Source organism: Agelaius phoeniceus, chromosome 8 (genome assembly GCF_051311805.1).
Source record: "Agelaius phoeniceus isolate bAgePho1 chromosome 8, bAgePho1.hap1, whole genome shotgun sequence".
NCBI lineage: Eukaryota > Metazoa > Chordata > Aves > Passeriformes > Icteridae > Agelaius > Agelaius phoeniceus.
Window position 1 is genome coordinate 22,626,216 of NC_135272.1, and position 24,227 is coordinate 22,650,442.

Genomic DNA, 24,227 nt, shown 5'->3' on the forward strand with positions numbered 1-24,227 from the left:
ATTCCCGAAGCTGCAGAGCGTGCACAAGAGCAGCTGACCCGGAGCCACGGCCCGGGGCCGGCACGGTGCGCTTTGTGCAGGGGGTCTGTGGGTCGCTGCTCGGCCCGAGGGGAGGGTTCCAGCCCACGTCCCGCAGCCCCGCTCCCCGCTGGCCCGGGGCGGTCCCGAGCGTGCCCCCGCCCCTTCGCGGCACCCGTAGGAGCGCTCGGTGGCCCCGCCCGCCGCTCTCGGGATTTAATTGCAGGGGCCGCTGGGCCGCGCGGTATCCGGCCCTGCTGCGGCACCGCCGACATGGCGTCCACCAGCCGGTACGGGGGCGGGCAGGGCGCGGGGGGCCGAGGGAGGAGCGGCTTCGGCTCCGACATCGCTCCCGTCCGCGGCACAGGCGGAGGATGGCTGCGTCACCCCCGCTACCGCCTGGGGACTGAGCGGCGGCCATCGCCGCCCTTGCCCGGCCCCGGTGCTGCCGTTTTAGCCCGGCTCTCGCGGTGCACGGCGCACCGGCCCCTCTCCGGTGTCCTGTTTGTCGGGGCCGCTCCTTAGGGCGGCAGGCGGTCGGGCCTCAGGGCGCCCGCGCCTGTTCGTGCGGGCCGGGCCGGGCGGCCCCCGGCTGAGCGGCCTCTAAGGGGCCGAGCTCGCCGCCTCTGCGTCTTCGTGTCGCTATTGCTGGGCAGCGCTCCGAGGAGATGCCGAGGGTTTTGGGCGATTGATGTCCTGCGTGCGGAGCTCCTCGTTAGCCACAGCTCGGTGCGAACGGTGGCTCGGCCTGGTCTGTCCCCCGAGCGCGGCTGTGGCCTGGCCGGGCCCTGTGGGTACCGAGCCCGTCCCGCCGTGTCTCGCGGCCAGGCACCGGCAGCTGCGGCTCCTGTGTCCCCCGTGCTCAGCGCTGCCTTGAGCCGAGGTGCAGCTCCCTGGCCTGGCTCCGCCTTATCGGGGCCTGCAAACTGCTTTCAGGCTCCCACCCTAAATCCGTACCGGCACTAGTCAGCGACCAGACGGGTTTCAGGTTCCGAATTCCTTCCTCCTGGAGACACAGCGAATTTTTCTTTCTAGTCTGAAAGCCCACGGAGCAGACTGGAGTGACTCCGTAACTCCTGCTAAACCTGTCCTAGGATCTAGGAAGTGCTTCCGAGTAATCTTGCTGCAAGTCGGGAGTTATTTGCTGGGATGGGCCTTTACACACGTGCCATGCATTTTCCTTGGGTGTAGGTGGCTTAGTAAATTGAACCCATTGCAAGGAGTACAGCGTATATGTGTCTGTAGATAAACCGAGTTAAATTGGGATGGGAAGACAAATTTTTGCAATGTTTTATGAAGGTAAAGTCTGAAACAAAGCATGGGTGGTATTCTTTGAGGCATCTGGATTTTTTTTTCCTTTTGCTTAGTGTGTCACTGCCTTTTATGTAATGCCAAATGTCAGATGATTGTGAATGCTTTGTCAACAGTGTTGTCATATGAAACTTGTGGCTGGGAATAGAAGGAAAGTTGTCTAAAGAGCTTTCATGTACTCTTTTGAACATAATTTACATCTGAACATCTTGTGTTGACATGCTGTCTGGAGGTTTTAATATTAATAGTTACGTTGATTTTCAGTTTTAGTTTCGGGTTGCAGACATTTTTGTCTGTGGATTAAAATGTTCTGTTTTTTTGTGTTCTAGACTCATTAGAAATATCTAAAAAATGAAAATTAAGTTGGGGAGTATAGGTTAGGCTGAATTAATGGCAGAAAGAATTGTGGAAAATGGGGTAACCCAGAGTAATTCTATTGGAAAATTTTTTTAAATTTAATGGATTACAAATTGCTTTTTTGATTTATTCAAATAGAAGTTAGTAGTCATGATAAATTTTTTGAGATCAACTTCTGTACTCTTATGCTTTTAAACTTGAGCAGAATGGCTTTGTGGAATACATGGATCCCAATTGTAAACACTTCTTACTCCCATTTTGAAATAATTTTAATAGAATTATGTAACATACTGTTAATACGAAGTATTTACTTTTAAAACATTTGGTTAGAAGCAGTTGGTTGTTGCTTTAGTTAGTAACTAAAAGCTATTTATTAAATAATGCTAATGCTTTATGGGAAGTTGTAATTCTTGAAGATCCATGAGTGTGAAAGAGATCCCTGTTTTCAGAACTTCTTGTCATGTAATTGCCGTAGGAGCTGATTATTTTTTGTTAAGATTTCACTATGCATTGCTTAATTTAAAATGGAATTTATTCTTGAAATACTTTAAAATAAATCAGTGTTTGAATTGGGAATTTTCCAAACATACATGTTGTATGTGCACTACTTTCTGAGTTAAGGACCTGGTAAATAATACTGTTCTGAGTAGAAGGAGTGAAAATGCTCGTTTGGAATGAAGAAATCACCACTAACTTCTTGGGAAACTTCGTTTAGCAGTAGTTTGAGTTACACTGCATTTAATCAAGTCTGTTATGTAGATTTTTAATGTTTGATTTGAAGTGATTTTGGTACAAGATAGATTACAAGAAAATTGGAATTTAGGTGATCTGAAGTCTTGATTGTCAAATGTAGTTGCAGCATTCATATAAAAAGTGCAGCTCAGATAATCGAGTTAATATTCTATAATTTAAAACATTAAGTGCTGTATTACTGAAGTGTTCACCAAGGAACTTTTTTGCTTTTTTTCTTAGTTTGGATGTGCTTCCAAGGGTGACTTGCCCAAATCATCCAGATTCCATTTTAGTGGAGGATTACAGAGCTGGTGATATGATTTGTTCTGAGTGTGGGCTAGTAGTAGGTAAGTAGTTATTAATATTTTTATAAATTGCCATGTAACCCAAATGGTGTGTGTAGGTTTGTGCTCTCTTCATGCTGAAGTGTTTGTGGTAGATTTGATGGGGTGTGTGTTTGTTTTGATTTTTTTGTGTGGGGCTTAGTTTTTTTTGTGATTGTCTGTTGCTACGAGCTTACTGCTCTGAATAGCCTGTCTTCTGGTAATTTCTTGCACTACAAAAATAATCAAACTCTCTTTAAAGACTGAAAATTTAAAATGTGCTGTAACATGAATTAGAGCATTGTGCTGTCCAGTCCTGTATTCTGTTTTTATTCATGACTCTTCTCTGATTCAGGTAAGTATAAGAGGTGTTATAGAAGCTCTCTGTGAAATAACTTGCTTATAAGAAATAAAACCAACACAGCACAAAACCAAACCCCAACCAACCTCAGTTTCCCAGTAGCTAGATGTTATCTTCTGCCCTGAAAGATTTATCTTTATATGGTTGCTAGCATGTGTGTTAATCACTTTTCCCAAGTCTTTTTAAGACTATCCTAAATTTTCCCACTGGAATTTTGTGAAGCTCTTTTACTTGGTTTCTGTAGCAGCAACTTCCACAGACTAGACTGTATTTCGAAGTAGAATTGAATATTAAAATGGAAGGCCTGTTAGGCTTTGTCTTTTGTTTGAATAAGAAAGAGGAAGTTGCCATAAAACCTGCTGCATATACATTTTTATTTATCTTCTAGGATGAACATCTTATATGCACCTTACCGTCTTTATTCCTTTTATCATGGGAAACTTTCCATGCTTGTATTTTGATAATCCTTTAAACTCCATTGTTTTCTGTTAATTTGTTTTTGGCCATTATGTGAGAAAATCCTTCTTGAAGGTACATGTTGGTGTGATTCATTCAGTGCTGCTAAATATTTCAAATTGTTTAGATCTATCTTTCCTAGACTTCTGAAAGTTAAGGGATTTGTGGTAAAGATAGTACTAATTTAGCCAAGCAACTAAAATGTCTTTTTATGCAAAAGCAAACTTCTACATAAATTGTTAAAGTAAATGTTAAAACATTTAAACTTGAGTACCAGTTTCCTTTAAAATCATGAAACCGTTTAAAACCTCTAAAGGAAGGGTTATAACTGCTTTGTTAAAAAGAGGGGGTGGTTTAAATTGCATAAATTCTGATAAAGGTCAATTAATCAATAAATTTCCTGGTTAAAAATTGAAATACCAGCAGTATTTCCTACTCAAATATGATAGTAAGCTTTTAAGTTACTGCTTAAAAATACTTTGGTGCATGTTCAGCTCTTTGTGTGGCTGTCACAGAGATTGAACAAAAGTTTAGAAAAGCCCGTCTTAATCAGTTCATAACTTTTAAGATAGCTCTGGTACTGGGAGAAGAGGAAAAGCTTTTTCTTCATAAATGTAATTTTTTGGAACTTAGAGTTCATCACATGTCTCACTTCATGTACCTTCTGTTACCTAGTCACAAGGAATTCTTGCCTGAAGAGTTTATCCTCTGTTTTTTCTGAAGTAATAGCATTGGTGCATTCTTTAGTTCAAAATGTTAGCAGTTTCAATGAGCAGGATCATTAGAATATTAATAGAAACGGTTTCTTAATTGAGTTTTTAATGTGTTTGTAGTTGTCTTAGTGCGGTTTACTGCCAACATTACTGGTAGGATAAAAAATGTTTTTTAGGCAAGCCTTCTGTGGATTTCTCCCCAAAAGGCTTTAACAGCATTGTGCTGATTGTTCTCATTCTGTTTTGCATTCCTTCAGCTATTTAGCCTGCCTCTATGTGTCCAATTCCTAAGCTAGGGTATCCAGCAGGTAATTTAGAAAACCAATTAAATAGGGTGACAATAAGTAATCCAAGAGAAGTGAGAGCACTAAATATTTTCTCACCTGGTCTGATAAGAAATTTAGAGAGGGTGTAAACCAGATCCAATCCTTGATGCCTGTTTTCTGGAGATGCTTGTGAAGTAGGGATTAAAGGAGTGAAGACAAAATTTAGCTTTCATGTGTTCCAAATGCAACTTTCCTGTATTTGTAGCAGATTCCATGAGACACATTCCTCTTAAGAGACTAAAGATTTCATTTCCTGTTTTTACATAGGGAAGTTTTGTTTCAGGGCTTGCATGCATCGTGATCACATGTGAGCATAGCTCACTGAAAATATATTTTGGTATGGACTAGAAGTTACTGGGATCTTTCAGTGAACAGGATCATTTAGAACAGTTAACCCTCCCTATGCAAAAATCAATATACCTTGTAGCTGAAGAAGTGCTACAGATTTATTTAAAAATATTGGTTTTTAGTGTCTGCAGGGCACTGCTGGTAGAAGTGGTAAATGCTGAATTTGTGCTCTTACTTTACTGCTGTAAAGTACATACTGGTGTGAGTTCACTGATTTTTTTCATTTTTTCTTTTTTTTTTAGTGTGTGTGTGCAGTTTAGCTGTAGACAGAGCTAATAGTCTTTGACTTAACTAAGAGTATTTGCATTTGATTTTTTCTTGCTTGCTATGGTAAAGTACTGAAGTTGCTTATTTACGGAAAGAGTGTAAGATTATTATATGTAGAACTGTGTTGTAGGATAAAATAGCTGGTGCACAGATAGTTTTCAGGTTTGTAATCAATTTTCTGGGAATAGGAGATTAAATCAGTATTATTATCTTGCATTTAGCAGTTGAAAGGGTAATGCAGTAGAAAATTTTGGGGGAGCAGGAGGCCAGGACACAGAGGAGCTGATCTCTTTATCAAGTGAATTCCATATTTTAGGCAGACCTGTATGTTGCAAGTACTACTTTTTAAAGGGATTTTTGAGAAAAGTTTTTTATCAGAGTTGTTTTCTACTTACAGGTTTCATTCTTAGTCTCAATAATTTAAGTTAGATCTAGTATGCTGGGGTTTTTTGCACAGTATTTTCCATGTGTTCTGAATAAACTGGTGTTTTGCTGTGCAGTATTAAAATAATTTAATCTTGTAATGTCATTATGACTGAAGCTGGTGTTGAGAGTATTATTGTTTCAAAATACTGCTTCATTCTCCTAAAACCTCTCATCTGCCTTTTCATTATTACTTTTTGTGGATTAGTTTGTGTTCTGTCTTTTCATGGTAATTATTTCCAACTTGTTAACTTTTCCTTCTGCTAATTGCTTTTTACTTGAAAGGCGCTTGGAGACCTAAATTATAATCATCCATGAAATTTTGATATTAGTGTGGATTGACATGCATTTGAGACTTAACAACTCTGTCCAGGTCTATTTGCTGTGACAAGAATAGTGTTTTATTATCCCTACCTTTCTCCAGTCATTCTAAGCTATGTGCTTCACTAAGAGTTCATGGCCAGGGTTCTTAGGGCTTAGTTCTGTGTTCATTTAAAATGTTCACCATATCTCATTCTCCAGACAGGGTTGGTGGGGGGAAAAGGGTGTTGTTCAAGAACAGAAGGCTAGTAAATCCTCTTTCTTGACAGGCAGATATTTTGCTTACTACCTTATAGGCAGTAAAAAAGGCTGGGAATCAGCTCATATGCCAGAAGGGGCTGAAGAAAGCAGAGTGAAAGTGAAAGACAAAGCACTGAATTTTCTTGATGTAGCAAGGTGGTGATGTGAATTTCAGAGGAGGATAAGAACAAGTCTGGTGGCATGTACTGCTATGTAGTATCTCAGGTATAAGGAATACCTCAGGTTAGGAACACCTTTTGAAGGCATTCCTTAAATATCTATATAGATAGCTTCATTAAATGTTGTCTTAGTGTGCAGGAGTTAAGCAGTGAGGAATTTATTTTCAGTGTGTAGTAAGTGATTTTCTCAAACTGGTTTGCTCTGTCTGCTTTACTAGGCGGGTGTGGCTGAGAGGAACAGTGCTCTTGTGTGGATCTGCTTTGGGGAGCCTTCTTTGGTAAAAAAGCAGAAGTCTGTCTCCAGCTGATGAGGATCTGTGGACACATATCAACTCATTAAAGCTTTGAATCAGATTATGACCAATATTCAGACATTTCTGCCATGTTCTGTGTATACCTGGGTGTTCAGTTGAAGAATTTTAGGGAAAAATAGTCAATAGTCTGTGGTCTGCACTAAGGCTGTTACAAAAATTTGAGGATTTGTTTGGCTGATACTTCTGACACGTTTGAGATCAAAATGGTGCATTGTAAATTCAAATTGGTCCGTGAAGAATAGGTAAGATTTGACTATACTACAGGTGCTTTTTTATTCTTGTCAGTATAATAAACAAGTAGAAAGGGGTTTCACAATTGCCTCTCAACTGGCCAGTTCATTACTCAGGATATCTGTCATTAGGGATAAGATTGCTTGCTTCTGTATAGCTGCTTGTTTTTTTTTCTGAAAACCAAAGAAATCTTTTATTTCTTTTCAGCTGTTTGTAGTACCCAGTAAGTGGGGAAGGTGCTTAAGTACTTTTGACTTGCATCCAGTAGAGGGCAGTTACATCCATAGGGGAAAAATCTGTTAATATTTGCCTGTATGTCTAAGTTTACTCCTTTCTGCAAGTATTGTTAATCTTTAAAATATTAATTCTTGATTCAAAGTATCACTTAAAAAGTAGGCAAAAATCTTTAGATATGGATGTGAACTAGCAGCCTTTACATGCTTGGTGTCTAGACTACTAAAAAGTGTGTGACAAAAGTTGACCCTTGGAAAAAGACTCTCTGCATTTAGAGGAAAGCTAATTATAAAGGATACTGATGCTAAAGATATTCTGAATAGTTGACTCTTCCATGAGCATTCACAGATTCTTCATATTATAAATTTCCTGTATTAAGTAAGTGACCTGATTATCTTTCTCAGCCAGCATTCCAAATAGTCTGTTTTAATTCTAACCCTTTTCAGCTTTAAAGGCAAAGGGTGATGCTTCTAAGTGTTTGGCAGTAATGCTTGTAAGAGTGGAAACAGACTTTAGATGTTAAACGTCAGCATCTTTTGTCAGGCTTTGTAATAAGCGCTGCTCTTAGCATGAGATTTCCTGGAGGGTGCAGGAAGCTTTCTAGTTACTGGGTTTTTGGCTAGGGACCTAAGGTATTTGAGGGCCACTACTACTTCCATTAGGTGAAGTACTCGATTTTTCTAGTAACAGTAACATTTTGAATCATCCCATTTAGGGAGTGGTTCGTAACTTGCTTCCTTACCAGGCTGACAGGGTAATTAGGCAAATAAAGGCTGGAAACAGTCTGAACTCCTCTGATGGAAGAAGAGTCTCAAATATTGTGATGTAGGGTAGATCAGGCACAACATTTTAAATTGAGATTCTGTAGTTTGGAGCATCCTTCACACAAGTATTAGAGCTGTTAATCTTTTAAAGGCCTCAAGTCCCGGGGAGGTGTAAATTCAATTGACCAGACTTGTCCACCTGATCATTTAACATTTCTACTCTCATTTGCTTCTTCCAAAATTATTATGCAAGCTGATGGCTTTGGAAGCCTGTTAGTCCTTTTAGATTTGTCATCATTTTGATATGCAGGAGCTGCTAAGCCTTTGTTCTTGTAGCAGTCATTTGCCTGCGGTGCTGTACTGTCTGTTTCAATCCATAGTTGCCTTTTGGTACTGGTGTGATGCTGTTGATGTCTGGCAACTAGTTAAAATCATCTGTAGCTTTTTTGTTTGTTTGCTTGTGGGGGCTTTATGTTTTGTTTAGCCATCTGAAAGCCTGCTTTAGTTACTTTAACTGTCTTGTGAATAGACTGGTGTTGCTGGTTGTGATGATAAATTTGTGGTGGCGACAATTTATTGAAAACAAGATAACTTTTACAAAGAATACAAATGCCTTACTAAGGGCTAGAAATAATGATGACTGTAAAATTATATGTTCATTTATTTTTCACCTCTCCATGAGTTTATTCTGTGGAGCATTTAATACATCTCGTCCTTGATAGAAGTTCTAAGGCTGAAAAATGGACAAAAAGGTCATGTGTTCCCATATGGGGCAATATGTAAGCTAATAAATAGAATATGGAGTAGATACACCTGGAGTACTGTCTAGCTCTGGACTTCTGTGTACCAGGAAGAGAGAGACTTGCTGAAGCAATTTAGAAGGTGGTTGCAAAAGTGATTTAGGAGTTAGGAGAGTCTTGAGAGCTGAAGCTTGATCTGATTGTTCAGCCTGGCTCTGTGCAGTTTCATGTCTTCATTCTCCCCAGCTTGCAGCCTGCTCCTTAGTTTTTTCACTGTAGTTTGTCACAGCACCTCATTACTCTGCTTAATAAGGAGCTGACTGAAACTTAAGTGTAATCCTATATATCTATACACACATATTTATATTTAAATTTGGCATTGTAAAATGCTTTTAATTAAAAGTATAATATATGTGCTCACTAGATGGCAGCAGATTCCCTAACTAACTGTGAGAATGACACATTCCCTGTTATCAGTAGGTATTTTGGATCTTCAGAGTGCAAATCAACTTTTAATACTGTATTTATGTTAAAATTAAAATATTAGTTAACAATATGCAGAACTTAATGCAATGTGCAGCTAATATTAGAGCTCCTCTGAAAAGAACTTAAGAACATGCCTTCTCAGCAGTGTTTCAAGACTGGATATGGAAGATTACATAGCTCATGAATGTCATCATATTTCTAGTTTTGGTTAGATATCTTCAGTTTTAAGCTATCTTGTCTTCTTATAACAGATAATGCAAAATGCAGAAGGAGAAGAAAATACATATGTCTTATATGAGTTACTGCAAATTTGATGTATAGATATTTCAAACTAAGTTTTAAAAACTACTCAGTCTTTTAATTTTTGGGTCTGACCTGAGTTTGGTTTTGCATTTCTGTAGCACATGTTCTTTGCATGTGTCAGTTGTGAAGAAAAGTAACCTTGGCCTGAGGTTTTCTGTTCTGAGTAGCACTTCTGCATTTTATTAAATGAGCTTTTCAGATGATGAGTAACCTGAATTTGGTTACCAACCAGGGGAGTTGGCAGTGTGTGTTTGCACTGGAGCCTGTGTGTTAGTCTGTTAGACTGTATTTTAAAGAGACACTGAATCCTGGAAGAGTACTTTATGAGAAGAAATGGAGCAATGGAGAAAAATTAGTCTGTTCAGAAAGATGCTTTGGGATATCAGCCTGGAGATGCATTTCACAAGGATTTGGTCCTGTAAACTGTTGTTTTTGTATGTATTTCAGAGGAGGAAGCTGAGGAGCTCAACTCCTCTGTTAGAGGAAAATCAAATAAAGGAGTATCTAATGTGAGTGTATCTAGTGAAGCCCTTTTGTTCAAAAGGACTGCTTAGAAAGGGAGTAGCCAAGGAATATGTGGCCACTCCCATCCTTATTGCAGTTTTAGGTTGCCCAAACCAATATAAGATTGTGAGAAAGCAGAGACAACTGTATGGTGTACTTACTGGGAACTTTCTTACTCTCATGTTGGACTGTTTGATCCATATTCCTGCTTGGGAAAGTCAGTCAGTAGGGCATGACCTAGCAAATTGAGTTTAGAGCTTGAAATCTTAAGTCAGTCTAATTTAGTCAGTAAAAAAATCTTAACTCAGTACTAAATTTAGTATTTTTGTAAGACTAAATTTAGTATTTTAAAGTTTTGCTTTGACCACTTAGGGTGGGGCTTAATTGCATCTGTACTAATATCACAGTTCCAATGTGGTTTTTATGTATTGAAGAACTAAAGATAAGTGCTGCATTTTGTTTCTTGTTTTAGTTTCTTGTTGAATGGGATAATCCAGCTAATCATGCTTGTAGCTGAATACGTTTTCCATCTATGGAAACCTGTGGGCTTATTTGTTCCATTTTCATTAATACTTCTAGCTTGTGTCACACTTTTATGGAAGCCTTTTGAAAGATGGAATGTACTGCCTAGGATTTCTGTATATTCTCTGTGACACTGACAGTATACAGAAAAACTTCTTTTCTGTAGTAGCAGATTTCTTGGCAAAATGAAGATATTTGCATACTGCATCTTAATTGCACAAATGCTTTATATTCAGTCATTTGTTCTACTTAATCTTTTCTTACTCTGACATAGTAGTCTCAGTCTTCTGTTTGTGATGTGTTTATCAAAGCAGGCAGTGATGTAGAACTTTTTTGTTAGAGCAGGAATGGTTCATAACTCACAAGAGGCAGATCCCTGAGTGAGTCATTTAGGTCATTCCCACTTGTGTGGAAAAATATTACATCATTGCTCTGTACTCAGTGTTCTATTTATACCATGCCAGAATTTTAAGTACATTTTGCTTTTTTTAGATGCTGTAAACAGTATTGGGGGTTCGTCTAAAAGTGAAGTTACTGCTAGGCCATAGAAGGAGCATTACTGAATCAAATATTTACAGAATCCAGGAGTCAGAGGAGCACACTGTCTGCAAATTCAAGCTTGCCAAGGGTGTGGGGGTTGACCTTTGTAGCAGAAAGAGTAAAAGGCAGCACAGATTCATTCTATCCATAACCCTGTAGCTTTTCATGGTTTTTTCATGGTTGATTTTTTTCTTCTCCCTCCTGGTTTTTATTAGACCAGTAAATAAAGGTGGAGTCATAGTTTTGAGCAGGTCTGACAGGTATTGATGAGAACACCTTTAACCTAAAGTTGTTTTTTTTTTTTTTTTTTGTTCTAGCAACTTCTTTTGGTTCATTCACAGCTTTCAATTTCAGGCATCCTCCTTGCATAGTTTTATGTTAAAAATTGAGTTATTCTGTCAGAATAGAGTCCCCTTGTATCCCCCAGGGAATTCTGCAGTTACATCACTCTGTCCACACCTTCTGCATTTTCTCCAGCTTCAGATCTTGTATTGTTTGCAGAGTGCTTTTTTCTGCCTTTTTCACCAGGTTAAATCAGCCTCTGTGATTTCATTCTAAGACTTCCATACTGTAAACTGTGCAGTCAATGCTACTTTTTTTTGCAGGGATTTCTCTCACAACAAATTTAAACATTGATAGAAGTGATGAATTTTCCCTCAGGTTTAGCTAAGGGTACCAATTATTCTGAAGTTTCTTCTGAGCTGTATTCTGCTTTACTGCAGAACACTAAGAGAAGTGGTTCTTTTGTGTTATTTTGTGCATGTGTTCTTAAAAATTCTGTAGTATTGCTCTGGAGGCAACACCTTTGTGATGCAGCTTTTATCAGATCTTTGAATACAATAAACTGTGCTGGGTTTGGGGCTGGGGTTTGTGCTTTCTTTTGTGTTTCTTTTCTTCCCTCAAGCTTCTGTTGTTGTGTTTACTGTAGGGCTTTTGCCTGCATCACAAAGTTCGTGAGAATTAATTCTCAAACTGGTAAGTTTTGAGAAATAATTCTCATTGCTGTTTCCTCTCATTGCTGTAGGAAAGGTTTAGGTGGATGTGAAATTAAGAGAGGACTGCAAGGAAAGTTGTTTCATTCAGAAAATGTGATGCTTTTCCTGTTTATTCTGAATCTGTACTGAAAATCTTCCAGTGTTAACAGGGTTGATTGTGTTTAAGTAGTTGAGTATGTATATTTTATATAAAACTGTCAAGCATCATGAAATTGGGCAGGGTCACAACTGTCTTCAAGAACAAAAATTGAACTGCAAAATGTCATCAGTGGTGGGTTAGGGGGTACAAAATTGAGAGTACAAAGGAGCTAGAAATTATTCAAGAGAAGTAATTTACTATAGCTTGATGGGATTGTGTGCATGATGGGTAATTTGTGTGTGCACTATTAACACATGGCAAGTGTGATGAACTTAAGTTACAGCAACTGACTCATTGAGAGCAATCCACAGGCAGTCCTGACTTCAGCTTGAAATTGAGATCTTGATTCCTTTTGTGTATTGGAAATGCCATGATGTTCTTAATGGATAATCCATAAAGGTGACAGTTCCTGGTTTCAGGATGCATTTCTTTAGTTATTTATGTCTTCTGTGCAGCTCTAGTTGCATTTTTTTTCCATTGTAGATCCTGAGCATTCTGGTTTGTTGTCGTGCAGTTACTGTTGTGTTTGGGAATGCCAGCCATCTGCCTCCTTGGAGTGCAGAGCTCAGATGCCTGCCTTAATGTTTCATGCAATATTTTAAAGCACTGTGTCAATGCAGACTTTGTGTTGCCCTGTGTTCCCAGGTGACCGGGTCATAGACGTGGGCTCAGAGTGGAGAACGTTCAGCAATGACAAAGCAACCAAAGACCCATCTCGAGTTGGGGACACCCAGAATCCTTTGCTCAGTGATGGTGACTTGAGTACAATGATTGGCAAGGTAACACTGGAAATACTAAACTTTGCTGAGTGTTTTTATTTCAAGTACCAGGTGACACTTCCATAGAAAAACTATACAACATGTGTTTTTGAAGAGATTTTCACCTGAACTGAAGTTGCATGTTTCAACAGTCTATAAAATGTGGCCCTTTCCTGAGGATAGAAGGAAAGGGCCAACCTTTGCAAAAAAACCAGAAAGTTTGCAGTGTTGTGGGGTTACTTGCTATGCTTAGATATGTTGCTATAAATAGGAAAGCTGATGTTGCAATTTTAAAAGAAGTATACTTTGACTTAGCAAGTGTATTTGAGGTGGTTCTGAAGTTAATGTTGAGATCTCAACAGCTAATGCTGCTGTTGTTTTTTCGTACTAAAGTCTGTATCAGATTCATATTGGAGACCTGGAGACCACATTGTACATGTTCTTTCAATTAATGTTAAAGCACTAAATGTAGAATTCTTTCATGGTCAGAGTGCCTCAAAGCAAAGTAGCCCATCTATACTTGGGTTGAAAAGATGTGGTGCAGTCATATCCTGCTGTTTCTCCTGAGAGCAAGCAGGACTAGTCACACAAATGCATTCCCTTTAATGAAGCAGCGACCCAGGTAAGTTTTAATTGTTGTACTTTCTTCATATTTTACTGCAAGATCCAAATTAACTTTTTGTGGATTTCCTGGATGTTTCATGAAAAGGGATGAAGTTGCTGATTAGAACATTTTGCTGCTTTGTGTTTTCTCAGAAGTTTTTGTCCCAGTGATGTTGCTAGGATGAAGTGCCTGAATATGTATGTATAGGGCAGTGTGCAGCATACTTTTCATCCAAGAATTCTTAAAAGCAAGGAAGTCAACAAGTGAATACTCATGGGCAGCTAATTTTCACCATTAGTGAAAAAGAAATCTTCTCTTTGAGGAAATGTCCAAGTAGATTATTATGTTTTGGACAATTCTAAGCATTGCTGTCTATCACATTTTATGATTATAGGTGGCTTTTGGAGTACATTCAGACAAACAAATTTCTGCACTGCTTCATTAAAACATTGGCATTGCTAAAGGGCTCTGTGAAGCAGTGTTGTAGAAGTCACTGCAATTCTAATACCACCTATATAGGATCAGAAAGATTGTAGTTCAGAGGGCTTGGACTTCTGTTGCTGATTTTGTCAACTGTGATAAAGATCTGTACCTTTATAGACAGATGGAGAAATGGACTGTTTGCTCCAGGTTCACATTGTTTCTCACTCTGAGCTGTATAAATACAAGGTTTGTTTCTGGGAGCTCAGTTTGATTCAGTCAGTAGAATGACCTGAGCTCCTTTAGAACCTGGACATTGGAAAAGACAAAAGACATTTCAGCTTTATCACAGGTTTTTTTGTCCAGGTGATCAGTGACTTGTGCTGTTAACCCCCTTCCCTCTGGATGTTCAGATCATAATTTGGAATAAAGAGGGATAGCAACCTTAGTGAGAGAATTAAAGACACAGGAACTTGTGTGAAAAGTTTGTTTGCCCATGAATGTTAAAGTTTTTAAGAGCTGGACATTTGACTAATGAAAGTTTTGCTGTAAACCAGAACATCCCAGAATAGGCAGGGGCAAACTTGTTGTAGCAAAGAGTGCCATTCCATAAAGACAAGATGAGAGTTTTAGTGTGGCATGATTTAACCTATGAGAATTAAGTAAAAAGTGCTGGAGCTGCCTGGATTGTGTTTGGGATTGTAGAGGGGGCAGTCAGTCCAACTGTGGATACTTTATTTGCAGAGGTGCATTATTTTCTATGGGAAATTGAGAATCCCTTTGACAAACCAGGATGTTTTCTGCACAGGAGTTCCTGTGTTTGTCTTGCTAGTAAGCAGGAGCTCTGCCATGTCAGTTCCTTGATGTGAGCTCTGTATAAGGGACTGCCTTTTTTTCAGTCGTTTGGAAGGAAGTGAATGGCTTTTATCAGAAGATGCTGAAGACATCTCCTGTCAGTGCGGAAAGGGCATGAATTTTGCAGCAAGGAAATAGTACATTTCTCAAGCAGTCATCTGAAGTGCCTGCTGGCAGTAGGTTGGGATGTGGATTGACCTGGATAGACACAGTGGTTGAACACTAACTAGATAGACACAGTGATTGAGCAAGGGTGAAATTGGTGTAGTCATGAAGAGGGTAAGTAGCATCTGACAGAGTGCAGAACAACCTATATGAATTCCAGAGAATGAAACAGGGTAAGATTATTATTTTCCCAGTTAACAGCAGGTTTTAGAAGGGCCTGGAGTGGACCCCATGTTTGTGTGCCAGAGATGGCTTTAACCTTTCATATGGGACAGGACCGGGGCTATTTCTTTCTGCTTGAGGTAGGACTGCAGATAATAAAATCTTTACAGCTGACCTTCTCCACCCTCACAAAAACACTCTCACCAGAAAAACCCCTAAAACACAACCTGTGTTATGGGAAATCCAAAAGAGAAGGACGTTGATAATTCTCATGGCATGTCATGTTAGATCTGTTGTAGACTCCTGGGAACAGAGATGGAAATGGAGTCTCAGCCAGTTATAACAGTATTGCTTTATAACAGTAGAGGAAGAGGGTCAATTCTCCTTCACAGAGTGGTTTGTGTCTCTTTCCTCTGGGAAGGCAGGAGGTGCTGCTCTGGGGCCCCTTCCTGCAGGGATGTGTGGTCTGTATGTGTTAGCTGCTCTGCCTGTGCAAAGGGATTAATTCCTAATTGGTTTTAATGTGTAAGGAACCCATCTGTCTGAGGCAGCAGCAGCAGCCTGCATTGGAACAAAGATTAATTTGCCTGTGGAGAGGAGGGTGAATAACATAGTTGGCAGTGCTGGAAGTGGTTTGAATTCCACAGGCAGGTCTTCAGGATACTGGCACAGAGCTGTAACTCTGAAATTAGATACTGTGTGCTGCAGTTGATCTGATTACAATGCAGATCAATTGGAGGCATGGTGAAGTGTCACATTAATTGTGACTTGATTGCCAGAATGTTATAGTTATTTCTAAAATTCTAACATAAAGAAAAATAACTAAACAAGCATCTTTGAGTTTTGCTTTGATACAGGGAGCTCTCTTCTAGGAATCTAAAAGCAAAAACTGCAAGTTTTGTTTCCTATCTTGTGGAAAATGTCTTTTGTCACCTTTGCTAGTTAATTGATTCCTTTTTTTGTAGCAACTGCAACTCCAAGAGAATTTATAATGGTTGAACAAAGATCTAATGCAATCTTTTGGCATAGAATTTCTATCCTTTGATCAGATGTCTTTGAAAGAAAGCTGGCTTTTGTTAAACTGCATGACCTGAATCTGGAAGTGTTATATTGATAACAGTGAGAAGGTACCAGGGGCTGATGATTGAAAAAGGAGAAAGGATATATCCTGACTGCTCCATGTGAGCTGGTTGTACTGGGCAAGAAGACTAGACTGCTGGATCAGGGGGCACGCCTTGGTGCTGTGGTCAACCACAAATCAGTGATGTGGGTGATACTGGTCATACTGTGTGCTGCTCTGGGGAAATACTGGGATACAAAGCTGTTGAATGCCAGCACTGTAAACCTGACCTCCACTGAGCCCCTTCAGAGATTGTCACTGTTTACTTGACTGCATTTTTTCACTTTAGTTACCTTGAAGGGTGTTTTCAGGATTGTATCCATGAGATTTCTGTTCTGTTTGAAAGCCAGACTGGTAGAACTCCCAACTCAGGCCACAACAGTAAACCACATGATTCATAAAGTCAACTTCATTTCAGTTAAAACTGTGTGGCTTCTTTCTTTTTCCATGAAGGGAAAGGATCTCCTAACATGATTGTCAAGGGCTGAAATCAGTAAAGTATTATCCCTCAAAGCTCCAGAAGGAAAGTAGATGGTGCGTTTAAATAACACATGCAGGGAGAATTTCCGTGGTTTATGTAAGCAGTTGAGGTGGAAGAGAGTTTTCTACCCTTTTTATAGTGTCAGTTGTATATTGGGCATGGCTCTTGAAGAGGGCTCACATCAGCAGGGTAAAATCTTTGTTTACTTTCACTCTGCAGCACCTAATAGATGTGGGTTGTTCTTTGTTTGGTTTTTGTAAATTTTTTTTTGTTCTCCTTAACCAGCGGACCAAGGAAAATCCCTGTGATGAAGGGGAATCCTTGCTGGCTCCAGGACAGAGCAATATTTCCTGGTAGATTAGTCTCTGATACAAAGCCTGACTAGACAAGGACCTGGGGACTTGCTGTTGTTTGTGCTCACTCTTCTGGCATCTACAAGAATTTGAGCTCATACAGTTCCATGTAAGCATGTGTGCATAGCACTGGTGTGGGAGGCCATGATAAACACAAATGTAACACCCTGCAGGGAACAGGGGTATAACTGATGGCCAGCAAGGAGCCTTTTGGCCTAAGACTTCTGTATACTTTGGGCCGAGGGAAGTTTTGGCATAATTTTTGAATGGAAGGCCTAGTATTGCTCTTTGTGGCCTGAAGTCTGTTGTACTTTATTCTTGCTCTTTGCTTACCTTTTCATCTTACTGGGAACCTTTGAATAGTTGGAGGTGTTCATCCAGCCAAGGAAGTAGGATTGTCTTTGGAGCAGCCCTCTGTTGTGTTGGTGCCAGGATCATGTCTGGGTGCTTATTTTGTATTAAAGGATGTTTGGAGTAGTAGGAAAAAGACATGAGTGGTTCTGGAATTTGTTGTAAAGACGTGTTGAAGGAGCTAGGGAAACTTGTGAGGAGGGTTCTGTGCCGAAGTCCTCAGTTGCCACAGTGAGTCAAGGTGTGTGAGCAGCACAGATGGTGTCTCAGCAGGGAGGGATCCACTGGGGCTGCTGGAAGTGGGGTGTCCTTGAGGCCTTGGGCATGGGAAGGGGAGCAGTGTATGTGAATGGTCAAGAGCAAGTGTTATTACTGTCAGAAAACATCTATTAAATGCAGAAGTGCACCTCAGAGATGACAGAGTTATAGCCTGTGTTAAAATAGAAGGGCACTTCCCAAGAACATGGGTCAGGAAGGAAGAAACCGGGCAGCTGAGAAGAAAAAGGTGATGCCAGGGATTGTTCTATGCTTTGTTCACTGTGTCTTTACCCCACTTTGTACAACCTGGACATCTCAATCCATTGCTGGGTATTTAGTTTGAGATTTCTGTGTGCAAGTGCTTAGCTAGGTTATCAGTCAGCCACAGATCAAGACCTGCTTTGTGTTTACCAGTTTTGGCAAAATGACAGTGTGGTAGTCAGTGTCTGTGGTGGCTTGTTTAAATGACCAAATCTGTCTGTAGTGAAAGCTGGATGCCCCATCTCAGGTAAATCGTTTGAAGGTACCAGCAAGGAATAAATGCTTGCAGATTCAGGAAATCCATGTTTCTACACATGATGGAATTATGAAGAAATGGTTTCCACCTCAAGGAACTTGGGGCCCCTTGCATAATGTGACAGTGAACACATATGTAGACAATATAAATTACAGATTATAAATTGCTCTTCTCTTACAGGACATGTCATTATCAGCTATCACTAATCTGACATGGCATTATTTGGTTAAGACTTGTTTTGGACTGCTGGCAAACTGAGAACTTTGAACGTTTTAGAGCCTTTTGGTTGGGCATATTTGCACATTTAATAGAAGTATGCATTTTGCTCTGTAAGTTGTTAGGTACAAGCAGAATGGTACCTTGGAAGCTTGTTTTGAAGTTGCCAGGTTGAATGTGAGGCTTTAAATTCTCTGAAGACCTCAAGCTTTTCTTTTAAGAGGCCAATGATTTTTCCATAAAGTCAAAATGCCTGGATATTTCCATTTTCTGATAAAGGCTTGCAGCCTCTAACAGGCATGGTATTGGGTTGGGTTTGACTGGCTCATTGGTTTGTGTGTTCTCTTTGCCCATGCCTTCTCTATGATGGTTATCATTGTAACAACTGGTCTCCAGCTGACCATAAAAATGTTTTTATGACTCATCGATGTTAGGGAAGATGAAACAGGAAAGCCTTATAAATATGATTGCCTGGCAAAAGATTTTGAGCGTATAGAAACTATAAGCAAGATTGAAATGAAAGCCAGCTTTGAGATCCCTTAGTTATTGAACAACGGGAAAACAATGGTGTGGCCAGCTGAAGGTAATCCCCTTTTGATGAAACAAGACCCTCTGCTTGCAGACAGGTCCAAGGGTCAGAGCAGACCCTGCCAGCTTGGCAGAAGGGGTCCAAAGAGTAGTTTTTAGGGTTTAAAATGTAGCAGAGTATGGTAATGTAGTGATTCTTATAGGCTGTATGGAAATGCTATAGGATTTGTATATTGTACTAGATTGGTTAGTGAGAATCAGAATATTCAACACAGAAGATGATTTATTGTATTGTAATGGGAACTTCACTCTCCTACCTTTTTTACTCTCTTATGCTTTGGCTCTCTTGCCTTTTACTCTCTTATGCTCTTACCTTCTCATCCTCTCTCTACCCCTCTCTTCTCTCGGGCCTGCCCTGAGCTGCGGCTGGCAGTTCCAAGCAGGGCCCTGCACCCAGGCCCTTTGCAATAAACTGCAAGTTCCATGACCTGGCTGCAGAGATCTCTCATCTCCGTCCGTCCCAACTGTGCTACCCCCTGATGCTCCTACAACTTCTCTGCCACAGATTCAGCCTAAAGGACACACCAGAGTTGCATAGAATATCATCCTGGACCTCAGCACTGGTGATAGGAGTATAGAGATGCACACATTGGCTGTATATTCTTTCTCTTTTTGACTGTGTAGCTATTGTTATAGAAGGGAAGAAAAAGCACTGTGTAATCTGCAGTCTCTGGGAAGCAATTAATGATTTGAGACTGGTGGAAAGTGTAGAACTTGTTGTGTGGAACGATGCTTGGTTGAATGAGTTACTTTCAGTGATGTTTATTTGCACAACTGTTGGAACCGATGCCTTGAGTTAAAATCTATAAAGCTGGAAGATGTATGCTCTTGAAGCGAGGAGGAAGTTGCTTAGTTGCTTGTATTATTGATAACACAAATTTTTCTTTTCAGGGCACAGGTGCAGCAAGTTTTGATGAATTTGGGAATTCAAAGTACCAAAATCGCAGAACTATGAGCAGCTCTGATCGTGCGATGATGAATGCTTTTAAAGAAATTACGAACATGGCAGACAGAATCAACCTCCCTAGAAATATAGTTGTAAGTTCATGTCTCTCTTCCTTAAATTGTTCTGGCATTGACTTAGTTAGCATAATATAATGAGCACATGAATTTTTGATATTGCTGCTAATTAAATGGCCTAGAGTTAATTAAATTTCATCTTCTTGCGTTGAAGGATCGAACAAATAATTTATTCAAGCAAGTGTATGAGCAAAAGAGCCTGAAGGGGAGAAGTAATGATGCTATTGCTTCTGCTTGTCTCTACATAGCCTGTAGGCAAGAGGGTGTTCCAAGAACATTTAAAGGTAAGTTTTCAGTGATACAGATTCAATTTTGCTATGAAGGAAAGGTTTAGTTTCTGTCACTGTAGGAGGTTGGCTTTTTTATTCCTGGACCTTGTCAAATTGGTCGTTCTCAGCTGTAGCTCACCTTTGAGGGGAGGGTAGAAGGGTCTGTGAGAATTTGTTGTATTTGTGGAGTAGGCTCTAGGGCATGGGGGTTTTAGCATTTGAAAGTTATTTTGAGTGTTGGTGAAACTTAAAAGGCATTGCTTTGATCAGAAGATGGTGGAGACTGTTGTAACTGATTTAACTGAATTTGAATCAGCAGTTCTGTAGTGAATAGTGCAACTTTTCCCTAACAGAGATACAATTCCCTAGCATTCAGTACCAAATTTCCCTTACTTAAGTGAGCTATATTAATTAGTGCCTTGTGATAAATGTGCACTGACTGAAGTTTCACAAATGGTCAGAGCTTATTTAGTGATTGTGGCCTTCAGGACATTGTCCTTCTTTGTGGGTCTTAATATATTGAGAATCAAGTTTGATTATTTTGGGGGCAACAAATGCTGTGAAGCCTAAGATTTAATTTATACTCTTTTTTTTTTTTTCAGAAATATGTGCAGTGTCCAGGATTTCAAAGAAAGAAATAGGCCGGTGTTTTAAACTTATTTTGAAAGCTCTGGAAACCAGCGTTGATTTGATTACAACTGGAGACTTCATGTCACGATTCTGTTCTAATCTGGGTCTTCCCAAACAAGTACAAATGGCAGCAACCCATATTGCCCGGAAAGCTGTGGAATTAGATTTGGTTCCTGGGAGAAGCCCTATCTCTGTAGCAGCTGCAGCTATTTACATGGCATCACAGGCTTCTTCAGAGAAAAGGACGCAAAAAGGTAAAACTTGACTTTTTTTGGTCTTTTTTTGGTTTGTTTTTAGTTTGCCATGTCTTTTTTTTCTGAAAGAAACTTCAGTATTGCTGTAAAACTTGGATGAGGTCTGTTCAAACAGTGATAAGCTCATTTTAACTGCATACAGCAAGGACCAAACCAGGATCCTCCCACTCCCCAGAATGAACATGGAGTAATTTGCTACACTCAGTGTAAACTGAGTTCATTTTCTTCTGGTATTAGGAGTTGGATTCTTGAATGCAATGGACCAGTGCATTCACATGAGCATAATAATTTAAGTTCACATATATTTTCATGTGTCCATTTTTCTGCTCTAAAATATTCCAAACAGGAACTTGATGGCAGTTGCGGGGAGCTCTTGGACTTTGGATTGCATCAAATCTTTAATCACTCCTGCAGCCAGGAATCACCTGCATTAGTACATGGTCCTTGACTTACTGTGAGCCTGTGGTAAAGATGGAAAGTGTGGGATGGCAAGGTTTGCTGTGGACCAGCTGGGGCAGATTCCCTGCTGGTAGGGTAGCCTGTGGGGAGCCAGTAAGGAGTTCAGGGCTCTTGAGCTGCAGAGTAGCATGGAATCAGCCCCTGGGGCTCAAGGGAATGAGGCTACAGGGCAGTGATGTCTGGGGAAAGAAGTTTACTAAGGCTGCAGGGGGTAGAACTTGATGTGAGAAATGGATTCAAGTGCTCCTCTGAGTTGTCCAGTCCAGATCAGAAATGTTGAAAATGTAGCAATTTCTTAAAGGAGCATTCCTTTTGGATAAAGAATAGCTTTTATCTGTCAGGTTGTGGTTTGTTCTGCATTTGTAACTGCTTATGTCCTTGGAGCTTCCATTCCATCCTGTTGGCACTTTCCTGGGCCTATGAGTGATCTGTAGCCCAGGAAGTTCAGTACCTTCATCCTTGCTGGTTGTGAGATTCCATCTCTTGAGTGATAATTAAAATACAGCTAGCTACTTGCCATGGGCACCACAGCTCCACACTGCTCCAGTGGTTTTGGAGAGTGCTGAAGGCTCTCATGCAGTTCAAGGTTTAAATTCCTGACCTTTTTTCTTTTTTACTAACTCTTGAATAAATTTAAGTTTCTGTGCATCTCAAGTAAGTGTTCCCTTAGCTTGTTATACAGTGGTGTGTGCCTCTGCCTTATTTCTTGGTGCATTTTAAGGTAAATGTATTTCATGCTTAAGTGAAGGTATCAGTTTTTCTGTGGCTCAGTTTTTTGCTTGTTTTTAGTTATACTTAATCAAAGCATAAAAATGAAGTTCTAGAAGTAGATGGTGATTTGTTAAAATACTGGTGGTCATATGTAATAGATGTTTCTTTCTAATTACTTTTGCCCTCTTCCAATTTGAAGTTTGTTATTCCACTATTTATAGGTTAAGGTGAACTGTAACACATAAGACAGACTTAAGTATCCAAAATATTAGTCACCACAGTTAACACCATTTCTACCAGGCTTTTGGGGGAGTTGCAAATGAAGCAAGTGTCCAGTGCCTCTTGATAAGTTATGCTTGCTGGTTTTTTTGAATGTAAATGGCAAAAGTAAAAACTAACCACTTCTCTGCTTTTTGTTGTAGAAATTGGTGATATTGCTGGTGTGGCTGATGTTACGATTAGACAGTCATACAGGCTGATCTATCCTCGAGCTCCAGATCTTTTCCCAGCAGACTTCAAGTTTGATACCCCAGTAGACAAACTACCACAGCTGTGAGATTGCAGAGGGTTAATTTCTGTTAACCCCCCCAAAAAAACCCCAACAAAAACAAACTCTTTATTTTTGCCTATAATAAAGGATGTACAAAGTGTTAATATTGGGTCTTCGTGTTGTGGAACTGGAGGATATGGAGATGGAGCATAACTGCTGGAAGGTAGCATACATTCCAAGGGTAAACAAGCTGATTGTGTGGCATTTCGTATGTATATATTAGTGGAAGTAAATATTTAATATCTGTTGCAACAAATTTAATTTGATACTGTTGTACTTATTTAGATTTCTTTTGTAGGGATCTAGTAAGATGTATTTTGGAGAATTTAAAATATTGTGTAATTCCCAAATAAACTGTTTTCCAAAAACACCATCTTGTGGTATGACTGCAATGTGACATGCACGTACTGTTGTACATGCTGAGAACTGGAATGCAGTCCATGGAATGGTGGAGTGAGCTTCATACTTGTGGGCTTGGTCACAAGGCTGCTTAAATGCTCACTTTATGGACAATTTCTGATCTCTGGAGTGCTCTAGTCGCTGTAGGAAGCTGTAGTGTGAGTGCTTGCACCCGGAATGTAAACAGTTGCTGAAAAGCTGTTCCAAGTTTTGCACAACTGCTGCAGAATATTTCCAAACTGGTTGCAAAAGGATTAATCCCATCCTTGGCACAGTCTTCCTGATTGTCAATGTCTCTGCTTTTCTGCTGTGAATTTGAGGTAATCACAAAGCAGCTACTGAGAAGCATGAGTGCTCACTGTAGTTGAATTCCTGGTAACTTCATGATGCTTAGTACTGTACAAAGAAAAGTAAAAATGTTTATAGTGTATGTTTGTTAAATGTCTGTCCTGCCAGCCCACCCTGCAGTCTGGCTGGCCTGTGGTTGTTCTAAGTGAGCATTTGTTGTTTGAGCTGATATGCCAGGTGCTGAGTGAAGGCCTGAAGTTGTTCAGCCCTGCCCAGACTAAGAGCTTTGAACACTGGTTGCCTCCTGACAGTGTCCCTTTGTGTACAAAGCAACAAATGTGCTTAACTGGGAGTCTTATGGTTCCTGAGATTTTTGTATCACAGGTGCAAATGCAGTTTAGCTACACAAATAACAGCTGAGGGTTCAGCTTGCTGCACATCTGGTCTAAGCCAGCCAGAGGAAAGGCTGTGTCCAGTGCTAATAGCACTCAATAATTGCCAGTAGTCCTTGCTGTTTGTTTTCTAGTTGAGCTTTAATCCTCTTCTGCCAGTAGATACTGGAAATGTGGAGTCTGAACATTTTTTTCTGTAGGTTGTACATTCCTGTTACACCTCAGGAGCTGTTGGTTAAGGCCATGAAGGATTCTGGTGC

General features: G+C 40.1%; 1 protein-coding gene across 2 annotated transcripts; it reads left to right on the forward strand.

Annotated features, from left to right (window-relative positions):
• The first annotated feature begins 171 nt into the window (after window positions 1–171).
• On the forward strand, window positions 172–23,258 carry GTF2B (general transcription factor IIB). 2 transcript variants are annotated; one of them, XM_054638201.2, is made up of 7 exons: window positions 172–308; window positions 2,659–2,765; window positions 12,793–12,926; window positions 19,887–20,033; window positions 20,170–20,299; window positions 20,887–21,168; window positions 22,761–23,258. In XM_054638201.2, the coding sequence occupies exons 1-7, from the start codon at window positions 292–294 to the stop codon at window positions 22,892–22,894; spliced, it is 951 nt and encodes a 316-aa protein (XP_054494176.1). In that variant the 5' UTR covers window positions 172–291; the 3' UTR covers window positions 22,895–23,258. The 2 variants fall into 2 exon arrangements, with proteins under 2 accessions (XP_054494176.1, XP_054494177.1); XM_054638202.2 differs by lacking the exon at window positions 172–308 and adding an exon at window positions 413–1,317.
• The last annotated feature ends 969 nt before the right edge of the window (window positions 23,259–24,227 follow it).

Bases quoted from the DNA above. Each gene is read 5' to 3' on its own strand.
- GTF2B (XM_054638201.2), top strand. The intron at 2,766-12,792 runs GTAAGTAGTTAT...CTGTGTTCCCAG, and splicing joins TGAGTGTGGGCTAGTAGTAG to GTGACCGGGTCATAGACGTG. The intron at 12,927-19,886 runs GTAACACTGGAA...TTTTCTTTTCAG, and splicing joins TGAGTACAATGATTGGCAAG to GGCACAGGTGCAGCAAGTTT.